Source organism: Rhineura floridana, chromosome 12 (genome assembly GCF_030035675.1).
Source record: "Rhineura floridana isolate rRhiFlo1 chromosome 12, rRhiFlo1.hap2, whole genome shotgun sequence".
Lineage (NCBI taxonomy): Eukaryota > Metazoa > Chordata > Lepidosauria > Squamata > Rhineuridae > Rhineura > Rhineura floridana.
In genome coordinates this window covers 39,986,430-40,002,966 of record NC_084491.1, presented here as the reverse complement: position 1 = coordinate 40,002,966, position 16,537 = coordinate 39,986,430, and the positions used below count along the sequence as shown (strand labels likewise).

The 16,537-nt window shown below is 47.8% G+C and overlaps 1 protein-coding gene across 2 annotated transcripts in view; it reads right to left on the bottom strand.

Moving 5' to 3' along the window:
• The window catches only part of NECTIN1 (nectin cell adhesion molecule 1), a 156,886-nt gene extending 150,685 nt beyond the window's left edge, over positions 1 to 6,201 (bottom strand). For both annotated transcript variants that reach the window (XM_061592785.1, XM_061592786.1), the window contains exon 1: positions 6,120 to 6,201. In XM_061592785.1, coding sequence (XP_061448769.1) covers positions 6,120 to 6,201 — 82 coding nt within the window. The remainder of the gene's footprint in view (positions 1 to 6,119) is intronic.
• Positions 6,202 to 16,537: the final 10,336 nt, after the last annotated feature.

Genomic DNA, 16,537 nt, shown 5'->3' with positions numbered 1-16,537 from the left:
TATTCCTTTTTTTATGCATACAGGAATTCAACATATGTATGGAACACGTAAGTATACTACACAAGGTGTAACAAAAGGCCCTAGTCATTAGAAATGTGTGCTAAGAGTAGCTGTGCTACTAGTTGCTCACATCTGTAGGCCCACATTCATTCTTGACACTTATGAGTCTCTTGCTTGCCATCTTTTGTCTCTTCCTTTAGTGTGAGTTGTGAAGGTTGCCAGACATGCAAATAGGGCTGAAATTAGGGTGGGGATCAATGTGATGCCTGCTGATGTCACATATGGCTTCCTAATGCATGGGAATACAATTGCCTCATTTGCATGTAACATTAAGCTATAGTTAACGGTAACCATAGTTTATAAACCATGGTTAAAGCCGAGGTATCTCACAGGCAATCACTTAAACCATGGCTTATGACATCACAGCATAGTTTCTCACAATTTCGACCCATTCTTCACTTGAGGCACTGTAGCTTTGGGATGGTGATGGCTCCCTAACTATAGTAAGGAGAAGGGCCAGGTTTTCACATAACATTAAGCTATGGTTAACCTTAACCAAGATTTATAAACTTAACAACAAACCTTGGTTCATAAGAGTGTTCCAGCCATGATGTATAGGCCATAGTTAAGCTGTGGGGCTCGGTTTGGACAATCAACTAATTATGGTTAACTAAACCATAGTTTACAAACCATGGCTTAGTGTTGTATGTGAACCAGGCCAAGGATTTCCCTCTGTGCAATTAATGAAGGGTGGGGAAGGGGCATTTGGAGAGAGGATTCCCTGAAGTGAAAGGCTACAGGCTCCTCCCAACACAGCCTATTGCTTCCTTCTCTATCACAACTTTCAGAGAGTACCCTTCTCACCCATGCCGGCAAAGGGGTTCAGGAAGAGAATGTGAACAGATGTGGAACACTATTATAAATATATAAACTGAGATTGGGCATGAACTCTCGCGACACACACACGGTAAGAAGATGTACACCTCTGCAGAATGCCTTTTCATCTCTACAAACAAAAGTACCTTTTGGGGTTTTGCAGGCTCATTCTTAAATTCCTAGTACACTGCCTATACTGATATTGTCACAGGTATGGACAGGTGGGGACATGCAGCAGCCAACAACCTAGTGGTCTTCAGAGCCACCATGCACTCTTAGCTTGACCTTTAGTCTGCTCCGAGTGCTTATGAACAGTGCCGTCCCCCGCACCCATTTCCATGGCAAGCAAATAACAGACCTGCTCATCTTTTAAAAGGCAATTCAGCATCACTCCCAACAGCCTTGAGCTGCTTGCCATCTCCCCCTTCCCACCCTGCCCCGCCCCAGGATGTTCATAGTATTAAATAGTCTCACTTGCGTCTCGAGTCATCCAAACATGCCACAGCCTGCGATAAACTCCGCTAGGGAAAGTACGCAGGTTGCATCATAGATTGCAGGAAGCATATCCATTATGCGTTCTCGAGCCAATCATACTAAAGGCAAATTTGTGGAACAGGATGTTGCTTTAAAGAGGGGGGGGGACCTTTTACCACTTTTATGGCATACATACCCCTTCTATTTGCATGAAAAGAAAAAGCAAACATTGTAATAAGGAGAGGCAGGCAAAACTGATGAGAGAGTGCGATAAAAGCATATACATATCCGCATCAAAGTGACATACATCAACGGCATTAAGAGGGAATGCAAAGGAAAGCTCAAAGGCAGCCTGTTGGCTCCATCGCAGCTTGCCTGGCAACTGAGGAAAGTTCCACTCTGCCCAGGACACCAGGCCAGGGAGGGAGGCAAAGGGGGGGAGGGAGAAGAAAGAATGTGTTTCTGACCTGGGGGAAACTGACCAATATAAAAATTCATTCTGAAATCTCTTCCCCCTTCCTTTTTCCCCCCAAGCCTGATGTGCAATATTTCCACGCTACAAAATTCACCATGTGCATACAAGCTAGCCCTACACACAACTAATTGCCACTCTTTTATTGTTGGAAATCCCTGCTGCAGGAACTTGCTGAAGCAAAGGCCTCTTTCTCCTGAGTTGCTACCAATGCCTTTCTTGATATGAGTTTGGGGTCCCCCCCACACATACATACACACCCCGGAAGCAGCAATGGAAGCTGCTGGAGGACACCCTAACAACACCACAAAACACGTTTTGAATTTGTACAAGAGGCCCAAGAAATATTGATATTGAACACTTTATTCTGCTCCTGTGACCAGATGTGGTCTTAACCGCCCATCTGAGCTGTCATGCCATAGGGGATGCCATCAACGTCCATTGCATTCTGAAACATACATCGGAATGTTTGAACTAGGACATTGTGGACTAGCATGATGTTGTGGCACAGCTGCACGAGGCCTGCAGCATCACCCCTCAGTCCTCATCCACAACTGAAACAAAGCCTAAGGAAGTGTGATTTATTTTATTATAAGAAGGTATGCACCGCCTTCCTATGTGTTCTCTTCCTCACACATGTAAGACAGGGGTGTGTTTTATTACCCTATTTGTGTAATCTATATGCAGAACATATCATATGGAAAACAAGATTGGACCAAGATGGAGATGTGAAAATTGGAGGGAGAAATATCAACAGTTTAAGATATGCAGACAATACCATACTACTAACAGAAACCAGTAATGATATAAAACGAATGCTAAAGAGGGAAGCACAGAAGCAGGACTACAGCTGAATGTTAAGAAGACTAAAGTAATGACCACAAAAGATTTATGTAACTTTAAAGTTGACAACGAGGACATTGAACTTGTCAAGGATTATCAAGACCTTGGCACAGTCATTAACCAAAATGGAGACAACAGTCAAGAAATCAGAAAATGCAAAGATGTATCACTGAACACTAAAGTCAGGATCATTCAGACCATGGTATTCCCGATCTTTATGTATGGATGTGAAAGCTGGACAGTGAAAAAAGGGGATAAGAGAAAAATCAACTCATTTGAAATGTGGTGTTGGAGGAGAGCTTTGCGGATACCATGGACCACAAAAAAGACAAATATTTAAACCAGAAGTATCATTAGAAGCTAAAATGATGAAATTGAGGTTATCATACTTTGGCTACAAAATGAGAAGACATGATTCACTAGAAAAGGCAATAATGCTGGGAAAAACAGAAGGGAGTAGAAAAAGAGGAAGGCCAAACAAGAGTTGGATTGATTCCATAAAGGAAGCCACAGACCTGAACTTACAAGATCTGAACAGGGTGATTTACAGCTGATGCTATTGGAGGTCGCTGATTCATAGGGTCGCCATAAGTCGAAATCGATTTGAAGGCACATGACACACATAGTCATTCTCTATCACCTTTGCCTCTCCCAGCTTCCCTGTCCCTCATCAATGTTTAGATTGTAGGATCTTTGAGCCAAGGAGCTTTTTCTTATATAAAGCTTACAGCACCATGTATGCTGATGGTGTTGAATAAATACAAAACAGCAGCAGGACATTTTTTTTGGGGGGGGGGAGGAACACACAATATAAGCATCATGTCCAGCATTAAATATGGGTGGATGCATTTTGCTTCATTGCTCCCATCAAATTCTCAGAATGCACATCTGCAAGTAGAAACTCCCACATATCAACATTCTGCAAATAATTGTGTTCTTGCACTCGGGTCCTGCTTGCGGGCTTCCCCCAGGCACCTGGTTGGCCACTGTGAGAACAGGATGCTGGACTAGATGGGCCACTGGCCTGATCCAGCAGGCTCTTCTCATGTTCTTATGAATTTGATATACGCACTTTAAATTCCAAATGACATCCTGGTCCCGGTTCATGTCAGTATTCAGTGACTTTCTTGAGACTCAGAAGGAGCAGCTAAAAGCTTTTTGGAACAAAAATATCACATTTTCCCCTTGCTCATAAACACATAATATTCCCAGAAAGCATGATTGCATAATATTAATTCTTTTCCCCTGGCAAGGAAGGCAGAGATGGAGAAAAAGACACACAGAGAAAAATCTCAATAACTGTGTGCATTTGTCAACTATTTTATTAATCTACCTAGTAAAAATACACATTTGGAAGCTAAAAGCCCACTCAGATTATTTCAGTGAGTAGATTTCATCCACTGAAGTTTGCAGAAGAAATTTCAAGTTTTGGGAAGCCTGGAGTTCCAGTTCCCCAATTCTGGCAACAGCAGTGTTTCATCTGCTGGCCATTAGGCCTCCAATTCTGAGGCTCAAGACTCTCCAAAATTCCTGAATTCATGCACTTGACTCCTGAAAAATAACATTCAGTTAAGAAATCCATCATATTTCTAACCTTCCCTTTAGATTTTTGGATTTTTAATTTAACGTGTTAATCCCCCCCCAAAAAAAATCTGGGGTTGGTTCACAAAAAAAACCTCTCAGATCAGCTTCTCTTCCAATGCAATGCGTCCCAAGGAACACCAGGGACTAGCAGCAGTGTCCTGATTAAACTCCTCCATGGAAGCAGTTCCAAGGCAAAGCCTTCTTTTCAATCATTAGCATAGCTCATTCCAGGGCCCCTACTATGAAATACTCTTATGCCTGCCATCACCAGTTGGCTAGCCCCAGGTGAGAAAGCATGGGTAACTACCACCCATTAATCTCTATCTGCTGCTTCCTCTTCACTCATGCCCCTTTTGAATTCCAGTTCCTACCCTTCCCCTTCCCCTAGCTTCCGTCCATGCATCTCGCAGTCCCTCTAGTCCCAGTTCAGCCTGCCCCCTGCCGTACCAGCAGTGGCAGCACAGAACGCCACACCAAGAGATCTCTTTGCCAACTGCCACTCCAATGGGCACCCAAAAAGCCAGCAAAGATCAAGGGAGGCTCCCACAAGACCCCTCCCCCATTGCCCCAGCTGCTTGGTGAAGGTGCCCCCCTTGAAGCTCCCAAGCTGCTGCTGCCAACCTTGTGGGACGCTGCACTCTGGAAATCCAGCTCTCTGCCATGGCTGGACCCCCAAGCTGTCAGCAGCAGCTGCATCCTCCCAGGGCATCCACTTTTTTTTCTTTTTTTGAGGTTTTTTTTTTACCCGCTGCAGTTCCCTCTCCAAAAGTCAACCCCTCCCATTGCAGTACACACAGAGCCTTCCTATCCCTGCAAGGCAAGCTGGCAGAGCAAAGCAGGGGGCAGCAACAGACACACAACATGCCCCTTGCCTGCACATACAAATGCCAGGGTGGACTCTGGCATCCACAGCCCAAAGGGGCAAATCTCCCACCGAGAGCCTCCCAAAAACCACACTTGGATTTCCGCCTGGAATAAACATTTTCCATTAACACCAAATGCTTGAGCTGCCCTGTCTCCAAGCCTTTGTCTGTGGCCACCCCACAAATCACCCAACTGCTTCAGCCAGCTCCAACCGAAAGGCAGCCGCCTTGTGTCTTCTTGGGATCTGTGTCCCTCACTCCCGCATCTGAATTAACCCACTGTGTGCGGAGCAGGCAACAAACAGCACAAAGGATTTTTCACTCCGGAAGAGCTGGCAAGGAGGGTCAGCTACCCAGCTGGGTGCAGGGGAAAAACTGGACGTGGGGAACTCGCTCTTACCAAAGGACAGCCCCCCTTCCACTCCCTGCCAGGGGTCAGGCAGGGTGGGCGAGGGGCGGATGAGTGGGCTTCTCTACCCAACACTTTCGACCTGAGGAACACACCTAGGGCGCTGGAAGGCACAGCGTTGGAGCAAGCTAGCCTCGCTAACTCCTGCGCTCTGGCAAAACTGGCAATCCCAGTACACCAGCATCCGTGCCATCTCAACTCAACTGACAAGGGAAGCAGGTAAGTAGCTCAGGTGGCCAAGCCTGATTAAAACACAAAACAAACCAGGAGCTGGCTGGCAAGAGCCTGGCACCCACTGGCTGCAGCTGGTGAGTCCAATGACCAGGATCCTCGCCAGCATCTAGAATCCCGGTTCTTCCCCAACACCATCAGGACAGCTGTTGCCTTTCCCCATACAGGTGGCCCCATCACCTGCTCCAGCAAAAACGAGGCAAACATCTCCTCCAGGTGCCCAGCTTAACTTTCGCAGCTCCTCAGCCCCACCCCATACAGAAATCCCCACACACAGAGACCGAGTATCCAAACGTGGCCCCGCCAGGGACTAGCATCTTAGGAGGGGCTTAGCAAAGAGAAGAGTCTTGTTCAAAGGATCGCTCACCTGGGACGTAGGAAAGCGCCGTCAAGCAAACTCCAGTAGTCCACCAGCCCCCAAACCAGCCCTTTTGCAGTTTCCCGGCCATCGGAGAGAGTTCCTGACGTTGTCTGGATGGGGAGGGGGGGTAATTATTCAAACAAAGACGAAGCAACGCCGAAGGTGCGGATCGATAAGCGGAGAACCCCCCGCTAGCAGCATCAATTGGATCCAATACAAAAAGGACCCTTTAAAAAAAAATACGGGTCCCGGAAACCGAAGGGGCTCAAATGAAAAGTATGTGTGTGCTGGGGGGGGGCAGAATATCCACCAGAGGAAATCAAATCACACACGCCCCCTGAGTCGGTTGCAGAGCGCGCGCGCCGAAACCTCTCTTTACCTTGGGGGAGGCAAAGCGAGTGGATGGGGGGCGAGGGCAGGTCAAGGGGCGGTCCTTGACGGCCCAGCTGCTCGCCAATCGCTCCCTGCGCTCCGCGTCCGCTCTCCCAGGCCAACCCGGCCGTCTCCTCCGGGATCGGGGGCAAAGCGGCACCGCCGAGCGGCGAGGAGACCCGCACCGAGAGAAGAGGAGACCGCCTCCTCCGCGGCTGCTTAGACCGGATCCTGGCGACCAGTCATCTGGCGCGGGAGCTGCGCTCCGGACCCCCTCGGGTGGCGAGACCGCCGGCTGGGCTTGCTCCTCCGTAAACGGGTCAAGGGGAGACTCGGCGCGCGTCTGTCCCGCTCGCTCTTCTTCTCTCCTCTCCCTCAGTCCCTTCTGCTCTCGCCGGCCCCGATCCAGATCCCCTGAGGCTTTGGACTTTTCTTTGGCAAGAGAGAGAAAGAGAGCGACTGGATCCTCCAAGCACGTTGCTGCCGGCGCTGCTGGTGGTGCCGCCGCCAGGCGATCAGAGGCCGCCGGCTCGGCGCAAACTGCTCCCAACAAGCTCCATATCTCGGTCCCAGCTTTCGGCGGGCGGGAGGGCGAGGAGGAGGAGGAGGCAGCAGCGGATCCCCGCGAGAGGGGCCGGCAAGAGCGCTCCGAGGCGGCTGGAGCTGCGAGGAGGAGGGCGGAGGAGAGCAGCGGCTCTTCGCTGCAACATCAGCACCGGCGAGAGGCGCCTCCTTTTCCCTGGCCAGCCTCGGCTTGTTCTGAGCTGGAACAGTGTGGCCAGCCAGAGAGCGAGAGAAAGAGGGAGCGAGCCGAGGCGGGCGCGGGGGCGCGTGCACACACTTGCCGCCTCTCGCAAGCGGGAACGCGCACGAGCCGCGAAAGCGCGCGTAAGCAAATACACACGGAGTGCTAGATCCCCACCCCCTCCCCCTTCCCCTCCCCGCGCGGCTGTGATGTCAGAGCATGCAAAACAGCAGGCGGGGCGGGGCGTTAACTCTCCCGCACGCCCGGAGGAACGCGTGCGCAATGCTGCGAGCTCGGGCAAAGTCCCTCTGGTTCGGCCGTAGGGACGAGACGCGGAGCTCGACTGGGCGTCTCAGTGTTAGCTTTCCTGTTCTTCCCGTTGGTGTTTTCTGCCTCGTTTCTGTGTCCCTTCCTTCCGCCCTTTCCCTCTTATAACTATAGGAAGCTGTTAAAAGGATCCATCTAGCCCAGTGTTGTCGAAACTGACTGGCAGCGGCTCTCCAGAGCTCAGGCCTGTGTCTTTCCCAGCCCCGCCTGGAGACAAGGATGGGGAACCTGTGGCTCTCCAGGTGTTGCTTGACGCATCACTCCAGGCCCATGGCCGTACTGGCTGGGGCTGAATGGGCACAGGGCCACAAGATCTCCATTTCTCTTTGGAAACGTTGGGGATCGAACTCGGGACCTTGTGCATGCAAAGCAAATGTGCTCTACCAATGAGCTACAGCCTTTCTTATTGGCTGCTTTATCGCCTTCTTCCTTCCCGTCTTCATGCCCTCCCCCCTTGTTTGTTTCTGGATCCTTTTTCTCTTGCTTTTCTTCTTTCTCTGGGCCTGTTTAAAGTTAAGCACATTTGGCTTAAGCCGTTCTGATTTTATTATTATTATTTCGTTTGTTAGTCGCCTCATACCCAACAGTCTCTAGGAGACTTGCAACAGGTTTAAAAACACACAATATAAAAACAGATTTAAAAAATGTACAATGCAACAACTTAAAACTCAAACCAAAAGGAATATACGTGTGGCAGCACACGTCAAGGGCCAAAGGGCTGCGTGAACAGCTTTACTGGGGGGTTCAAGGAGGCTTTATCAGATCTGCAGACCCCTGGCACCTGATAGCCCCTTTCTGATCTCTTTCCATTCCATCTTACAATGCAAAGATGGGGAACATGCAGCCTTCCAGATGTTATTAGACTACAACCAGTGGTGGCTGGTGGCTTCATGTCAGTGGGGCACTGGGATTTGCTTTGGGTTTTAGTCCGAACTGAAGGACCTGCACAGCTCCTTGAAAGTTTAGACTAAAACCCAGAGCAGATCCCACTGCCTCACTGACATGGAGCCACCAGCCTTCAGTGACTACGACTCCCATCATCCGTTGGCAGTGCTGGCTAGGGCTGATGGAAGTTGGACTCTTAACAAAATATGGAGCTTCACAGAGTCCCCATCCCTGTCATAAAGGGCAGCTTCCCAATTAGGAAAGTGGTTCCTGAATGGTTGGAAGGGGGAATTGGGTGTGTGTGTTTTGCAAATACAAATGCAAAGAAAGGTGTATAATTTGTTCTTTCCCAAGAAAGCCTCAGTCTCTGATTTGTATCAACTTGGGCAGTGACACTGAGGCACAAAGAGGTAAAGAACAGGTAAAGAACAGCTGACATCACCAGGCCGGCTAGAAAGTCATGTTGATTTCAAGCACCTTTAGAAACAGCCCAGGAAGAAATCAATGGCTGGCAAACAAGATGAGAGAGAATCAGGTGGGGAGGATGTGGCACACTGTAGGAAATGGAGGAGGTGGGAGAGGAGGGAAAAGGCTATAAAAAGATGCCTTCCAGTGTCCTTGCAAGCTTTTGCTATGTTTATCTTGCCAGTGGTCCATTTCCACACACGCAAAGGAAGCTTGTGGCTGAAATGACAGTGGATTATGCCAGGGCTGTCTACTCGGGCAGCAAAACGATGCAGTAAAATCCTGAAGAAGCAGGGTTCACTGCACCAGTTCAGGTTGCAGGTGGGAGCTACGATTTTTTTGAATTGTTTCTTTGAGGAGGAATAATGTTTTCTGCCTAAACTCCATGCAAGTAGAAAGCTAGCGCATCAGGGGCGATCGTCCACTTCTGTCCTTGCTTCCTCCTCCTTAGTGTCAGCCTTGGCCTACAGCAGGGGGATAGATGGGGATGACCTAGAATGAGTTGCCTCTGCTTGTCACTGGTTTTGGCTCTACCTGCTGTTGGCCTCTCTGCCTTCCACCCCACAAGTCCCAAATATGGACACTAGCCACCACTGCCATAACCAACACAAACTCCACTAGGTCAGTGATCTTCCTTCCATATTTCCAGCAATTCCACATAAACATTAATTGTTTGTGGGAGTTAGGAATTGTGTAGGAAGGATGCATATGTGTACTTAAAAAAAAGATCTGTGATTGCACAGATTTGAACTATAACGAGAAATTATATAGTATTTATGGTTCTGACACAATTTGTAGTGGTGGTTTATTCCAGAGTACTTGGCAGAGAGAGAGAGAGAGAGGGAGAGAGAGGGGAGAGAGAGAGAGAGGGAGAGAGAGGGAGAGAGAGAGAGAGAGAGAGAGAGAGAGAGAGAGAGAGAGAGGAGAGAGAGAGTGTGTGTGTGTGTGTGTGTGTGTGTGTGTGTGTGTGTGTGTGTGTGTGTGTGTGTGTGTGTGTGTGTGTGTGTGTGTAAATCAAGAACCTTTTTATGCTATTTGGAGTAAAAATGGCTGTCTATGGGATGATACCCCTATTTTATTTTATTGACGATCAGGCTGTTACCATTTGCAACTGTGAGTCTAATTAATCGTCAGGGCACCCGGAACAGGTTTATCTCTCTCTCTCTCTCTCTCTCTCTCTCTCTCTCTCTCTCTCTCTCTCTCTCTCTCTCTCTCTCTCTCTCTCTCTCTCTCTCTCTCTCTCTCTCTCTCTCTCTCTCTCTCTCTCTCTCTCTCTCTCTCTCTCTCTCTCTCTCTCTCGAAAGGGCGTCTCTTATTGTTCATCCAAATAAATAAATAATGAGCCTTGTTCCTCCAGAACACAGAATGCTGGCTTAATTGTTACGCTGCACTGCCGAATGCCTATGCAGCTACAAGCTGAATTGATGGCAGCTGAAGACTTGTCGGAGTGGGGGTAAGGGGGGCAGGGGAATTCAAGCCCCTGCCCCTCAACAGTTTGAAACCATCTCTGCAAAGCCAAGCTAAGGCGCGGGGGGGGGGCAATCTTGGTGTGGCGGTTCCCCAAGGCAAATGCCAAGTGTGTGCTGCAAGAAAGGAATGAATGAAATAAGGAAGAGCTCTGGTAAGACTGAAGAGACCATTCATAGAGGAGGCTCCATGTCAGGTATCTCCATGAGTTCCTGCTCTAAGCTTGACTCCTGATCTCAGGAACATTAGGAGAGCTGCCTTACACTGAGCCAGACCATTGGTCCATGCAGCTCAGTATTGTCCACACGGACTGGCAGTGGCTGTCCAAGATATCAGACCGGGTTCTCGATTTATGTGATTATATTATTATATTTATTTCTTGTCCTTCCTCCCAAAAGGAGCCCAGTTCTGTCTGGAGATGCTGGGCACGGAACGTAGCACCTTTTGCATGCAAGGCAGATGCTGCTGCACTGAGCTGCCATCCTTTCCCACTTCGCCTCCTGGCCTTCACCGCTGCTGGTGGGGAAGTAACTCTGGGCCTCTGGATCGGACCTGACTGGATCCTTCTTTTACTCCGCCTACAGGGATGCAGCAGCGGCATCCATGCCCAGAAGAAGTTCCCCACTGTGTATCTGAGTCCCGAGCTTGCTTCCTTCCAATTAGACAAATCAATTTCTGCATCGGGTGTAAATGGATCATTCAGTGACTCCCAGTTCAGAAGCAGTGGAATTCTCCAGCATTGGAGAAGGCTTCTGTGTGAGTTCTTATCCTATTCTATTGTTATGTATTACATTTTTATCCTCCTCTTCATCCAGGGATCTCAGGGTGGTATATATGCTTCTCCCATCACCAGATGCTGTGCTCACAACAACCCTTTGTGGTAGGTTAGGTCAAGAGATTCTAGCTGATCCAAGATCACCCAGGGAGTGTTGTGGCTAAAGGGGGGGGATTGGAACCTGGATCACTCTAGTCCTAGTCTGACTCTAACCACTACACCACACTGCTTGGTCTTGTCTACTTCCAACCAGCCTTTGCTTGTGTATTATCATTTCATTTTATAGATATAGATTATCAGGGCTTTTTTTTTTGTAACAGTATTCACCGGTACAGATTACCATCAACTCTTTCTTTGCTGCTCATAGCAACCATTTTGTGGTGGCACCCACAGCTCTTTTATCAAGGTCATTTTTTTTTTACCAAAAAGCACATAATCAGAATCATCATCATTTATCAACTGGTATAAAACTGATCAAAGTTTGCAATGTCAATACGCCATCACTATATAAAACTCATCTTATACTCTTAAGCAGTTAGCCGGTGGATGTTGACCAGTTCCCAGCGAGCAAGACTTTTAAGTTGAGGTCATCAAGGAAGGGCTGTAGATCAGTGGTAGAACATCTGCCTTGCATGCAGAAGGTCCCAGGTTCAGTCCCTGGCATCTCCAGGTAGGGTTGGGAGAGACTCCCTGTCTGAAACCCTGGAGAGCTGCTGCCAGTCAGTGTAGACAATACTGAGCTAGGTAGACCAATGGTCTGACTCAGTATAAGGCAGCCTTCCTACGTTCCTCACATTACATGGCAACTAGCGAGAGAGCCAAAACTCACTGTGAGACGCAGAACCATGAACCCCACTGAAAAATCCGTCTGAGGCACGGACACTAGCTGTATTGTAGTAAGTAAATTGGCCATCTCTTATAGGCTCGGTCATGCTCATGAGATTCTTGAAATTGCAATTAAAGCATGTAACAACATGGAGTCTGGGGAGAGATGAAGAACATGCCAGCCCTGCCTAACTGATGTGTCACATTTCATGTGCCAAACGTACACGACGCTGAGATAGCCTGATGGCTTCTCGATGAGCTGTAGGTAGGGACGGGTGAATGCGTCCATTTTGGTTTCTCTCCATTCCTCATTTTTCCACTCTTAAATTCAGTTCTCCCCATTTCCACATCAGTTTCTGACTTCATTAAAAAAAAAAAGAAAATCCTCATGAAAATTCACCAGCACTTTAGTGTGCATTTCTCCTGCTATGCACATTTTTGCAAAGCAATTCCTCCCATGTAATTCAATTTATGTTATTTTCACTGATATGTGCATTTCTGTGTACACTTCACCTGAGTATACATTGCTTGGCAGAGAACTGCATTGCAAACATGGGAGGGAATGTGAATTTCACAGGATGGCTATGTTTTTGCGTATTGTTTCAGGAAATGCAAGTCAGGTGAGTTTGCCTTTAAATGCAAACTACATTTAATTTCTCCCACATTCCTACCTCTAGCATGGGGACAAATGCTCATGCCATTTCATGGTCTACCATGAATTCTTTGCACAAGATGGTCCGGAATTCTCTCTACATAGGTCTCCCACCTACTCAAACCAGCAAGAAACCTCAGCTTGGAAACTTCCATGGAGGTAACTGAGTAACTTCTAACCCACTCTGGCCTACTGATGGGAGAAGGCCTTCACCGCTAGTTCCGTGCAGTTTCCTTCCATTGGTTGGTGACACACCTGACCAGGGAGTTGTCGACACCCAAGGGCCTTTTCCAGAATCCAGCTTGTGGGCATCTGAAAAGCTGGTTCTTGACAATTATTATTATTTTCTTACATAATAATTATGTGCTTTCTTAATAATAAAATTATTAATACTTTCTTTTACCTTGCTTCCTTCATGGATCCCAAGGTGCCCTGCACATTGTTCTCAGGAGGCCTCTCATCCAGGCATTGACCAGACCCAGGCTTACTCAGCCTCATCACTCAGAAGGCGATGGCTTCATGTGCCTTCAGACCTGGGAAAAAGAAAAGAAAACAAAACAAAGAGCATCGCACCTGCTTTCCGCTCTGCCCACAGAGATCTCCTCTTTAACTTTTTTTTTCTTTTAGCCTTCCTCAGTACACTGGAAGCAATTTGCATTTAAGAAATGGCTTTATTAGGGACTGCCCAAGACATAGTGCTGCCTGTGGAGAAGGACAAGATGGTACCCATTTTCCATCTTGGAATTCCAAAGATGATTGGTAGTTGAATTTTGCGTCAGTGCTGATGACCAGACAACATCTTCCACCACACTTGGGATGTGGGGCAGGGCAGGTCTGTGCAGCACACACAGTTCTCTGTCCTCCAACACCCCCCCCATCACACTACCTTTGCCCACCCAGTTTTCCCATGGCTCCTGATATCAGAAAGGAAGGAAAATGAATGGATGGGTGGGAGGCGGGTTAGAGGCTGGGAACAAAAGAGCCCTTGCTTTCTTTTTTGGCTCAGGCATATGGGTTCAATGGACAGCCGGAGCTTTGCTGCACTGTAACAGCCTGCAGTAATAATAAATGATGCTGTCGCTGAGCCAGGATTTTCTGGCCCAGTCAACATTTTGCCATCTTGGCCAGTTAGCAGAAATGGAAGCCAGAAAACATTTCAGTGGAGCCATTTTCCCTTTTAGCATATATGCATGCCCTATCATAATACATGCCGCTGCACTAAGGCATCAGATGGGAGTTAGGGCTCCTACACGGTGAGTTTTGTATTTTCTGGCCTAGAAAGATGAATGTTGGTGACTTATAATGCTCACCTCAAGCAGACGACAAGTGTTACCGCCCTGACTAGCTGAAGTCAATGGCAGTGGAGAAACTACAGCTCCTGGGACTCCTGGCCCCTGGCTCCCAGCCATACATGCGTGTCAGGCACTGGAGGGGGCTGGAAGAGAGAGAGAGAACGCTCCTTCCCTTCTTCGCTGCTGCCAGGGCAGTAGGCTAAGTAAGCAGCAAGTGAGTGTTGGGGGAGAGCAAGGGCTAGAGAGGCAAGGGGTTAGAAGGTCACCGAGGGGGCCAGAGGTGGGATCCAATCTCATCATGCTCCCAATGATATCCAAGTGTGTAAATATGAGTTCCAAGTAAGCAAACATGTGTGTCAGCCACACTAACTGGATCTTCACTGCTAACAAGATCCTACTTTCTTACATAAGGTATTGTTATGAGATTGGGGGGTTGGTTTGCATGACCTCTGTGAGCACCTTCTAACTCAGTAGTTCTTGATTCAAGACAGAGGGTTAATGGCTGGAACGTGCCCAGCAGGTTTGGTCCCAGGAACATCCTTTCTTGGCCAGGCTCGTTCTGATGTTGACATGTCAACTAAGGTGATAAGTTGCCCAAGACCCTCCCCTCCATAAAGGAGATTATTTTTTTTGAAAGGCTAAGGAAACAGCCAAGGACTCCTTCCAGAAGGAGGCATGTCTTCCTTTCCCCACCTTCTCTCCACTCCCATCCCTGCTCCCTTGTCTGGAGATGAGATCCCACAGCTCTGTCTATGAAAAGGCAATCAGCCTGTTGTTTGAGACAGGCAGGCTGAGTCAAAGAGTTAAGTTGGAACTCTGAGATGGTTTGGGGGGTGTCTGTTGGAATCTTAAGCTGTGAACCTTCACCTGTGACCAAGCTGTATTTTTGTAAATAAAAGCAAATGTTACAAAACACTCCTGTGCCCTCCTCCCAAAGGAAACCAAGCCCAGGCATGTGCTGGAACCCCTGAAACTGGGGTGCGTGTCACAATATCATCCACGTCCCACCTCATCTCTACCTTCTCAGGTTCAAGATTCCCACTTTGTTTATTTCGAATCCATCCAGTGCAGGAGTCATTTGTGTGCATTCAGTGAGTTTTCTGCAGGCATTGCATTAGCAGAACAAACCATAGGGGTGGAAAAAGCTCTGTGGAAATGGATGACATTATTATTATTATTACTAATATTAGCATGGAGGCTGAAAGGGGAAGAAATTGCTCTCCGGCGCAACCCTCCTCCCTGGGGCTTGGCGGTTGCTTTTGTTCCAAGGGCAACCTTGTCGCTCTATGCGGGAGAAAATATTTGACACTCTTGTCACCACTGAGTACCTGCCGTGCTTATTTCCTGCCGCACTTGATTACATTACCTTTTGGTGTTTATAAACATTCTGAATCAGCGCAGAGTGCCGTGTCAAACAGAATCTGAACACCACCATCAGCTTTATTTTTGCTTCATCATCTATAAACACACCTAATGCATCCACAGATCACAGAACGGTGAACAAGCAGAGCTACTTCAGCCCCTACCAGGGTGACAGTCATGGGCTAGTAGTTTCTTCCCTGGGGATTGAATGGATTATCTCCGGATAAAATCTGGGGCAACAGATTTCCACTCAGGCTAGCCCACCTTGCAGGGTTGCTGCGAGGAGAGAGCATCATCAACAACATGCCATTTCTATGGTGCTTTATAGTCTTCAAAGCACTTCACACATATTATCTTAGGTGTCAAAATGTGACACCATTGTTAAAACATCTGCACTGGCTGCCTGTCCACTACTGAGCCAGGATTGAGGTCCTTGAATCAGAGATTTCACAACTGATCAGCAGATCAAGCCATTCCCCCTCCAGGTGTGGCTAACAGAAGCACTTTGATCTGTCAACTAGTGTGTTTACAGCCCATACTGTGTGAAGCAGATGTCATCCAACACTTCCCAGTGCATTTCTCCATCGCTCTCCTTACCACAAAAAGTCCATTTTGGGAGGGAAGCAGGTTTGTTGCACAAGAGCACCAAGTCAACTTTAGTTGAACAACCTGAATTTGACGTTATGTGATTGAATCCCACCTGAAAATACAGACAGCCTGGAAGCACCTTCTGTTCACCTTTGTCGACGTGGCTGGTCCAAGACATTTTGCTGCCTGAGTCAAAGGACAGGATGGTGGTCCCTGCCAGCCTATGTGTACAGAAGGTGACCAGACTGGCAGCTGAACTGTACTTCAACACTGGTGATGGAATGGCATCTTCTGAGAACAGCAAGCTAGCTCAGGGGAAGTAGGCTAGCCTGCTTGGCTCCAGTGCCTGGAAATTTTGCCTTAAAAAGGAATTAGTTCCAGCTCACGTTTGCCCTCTCCAAAAAGGAACTCTGATCCAGTCCAATTCATTCATGTTGTCCTTGGCATTCTCTTCCCCTGCCTTTTCAAACTGCTAAAGTATAAAACATTCTTATGAAGACTAAGACAACCCAAACACGGGTAATACGAACAATTGTTTAATTCCCCACCCCACCCCAGCAATTATGATCTTTCAGCTTAAACAACAACATCACTTTTCAGAATGGTAAAAATTGTGAATGTAATGCCACAATCAAACACAGAGTTAAATGTGATTAACTTTTCTTTTGG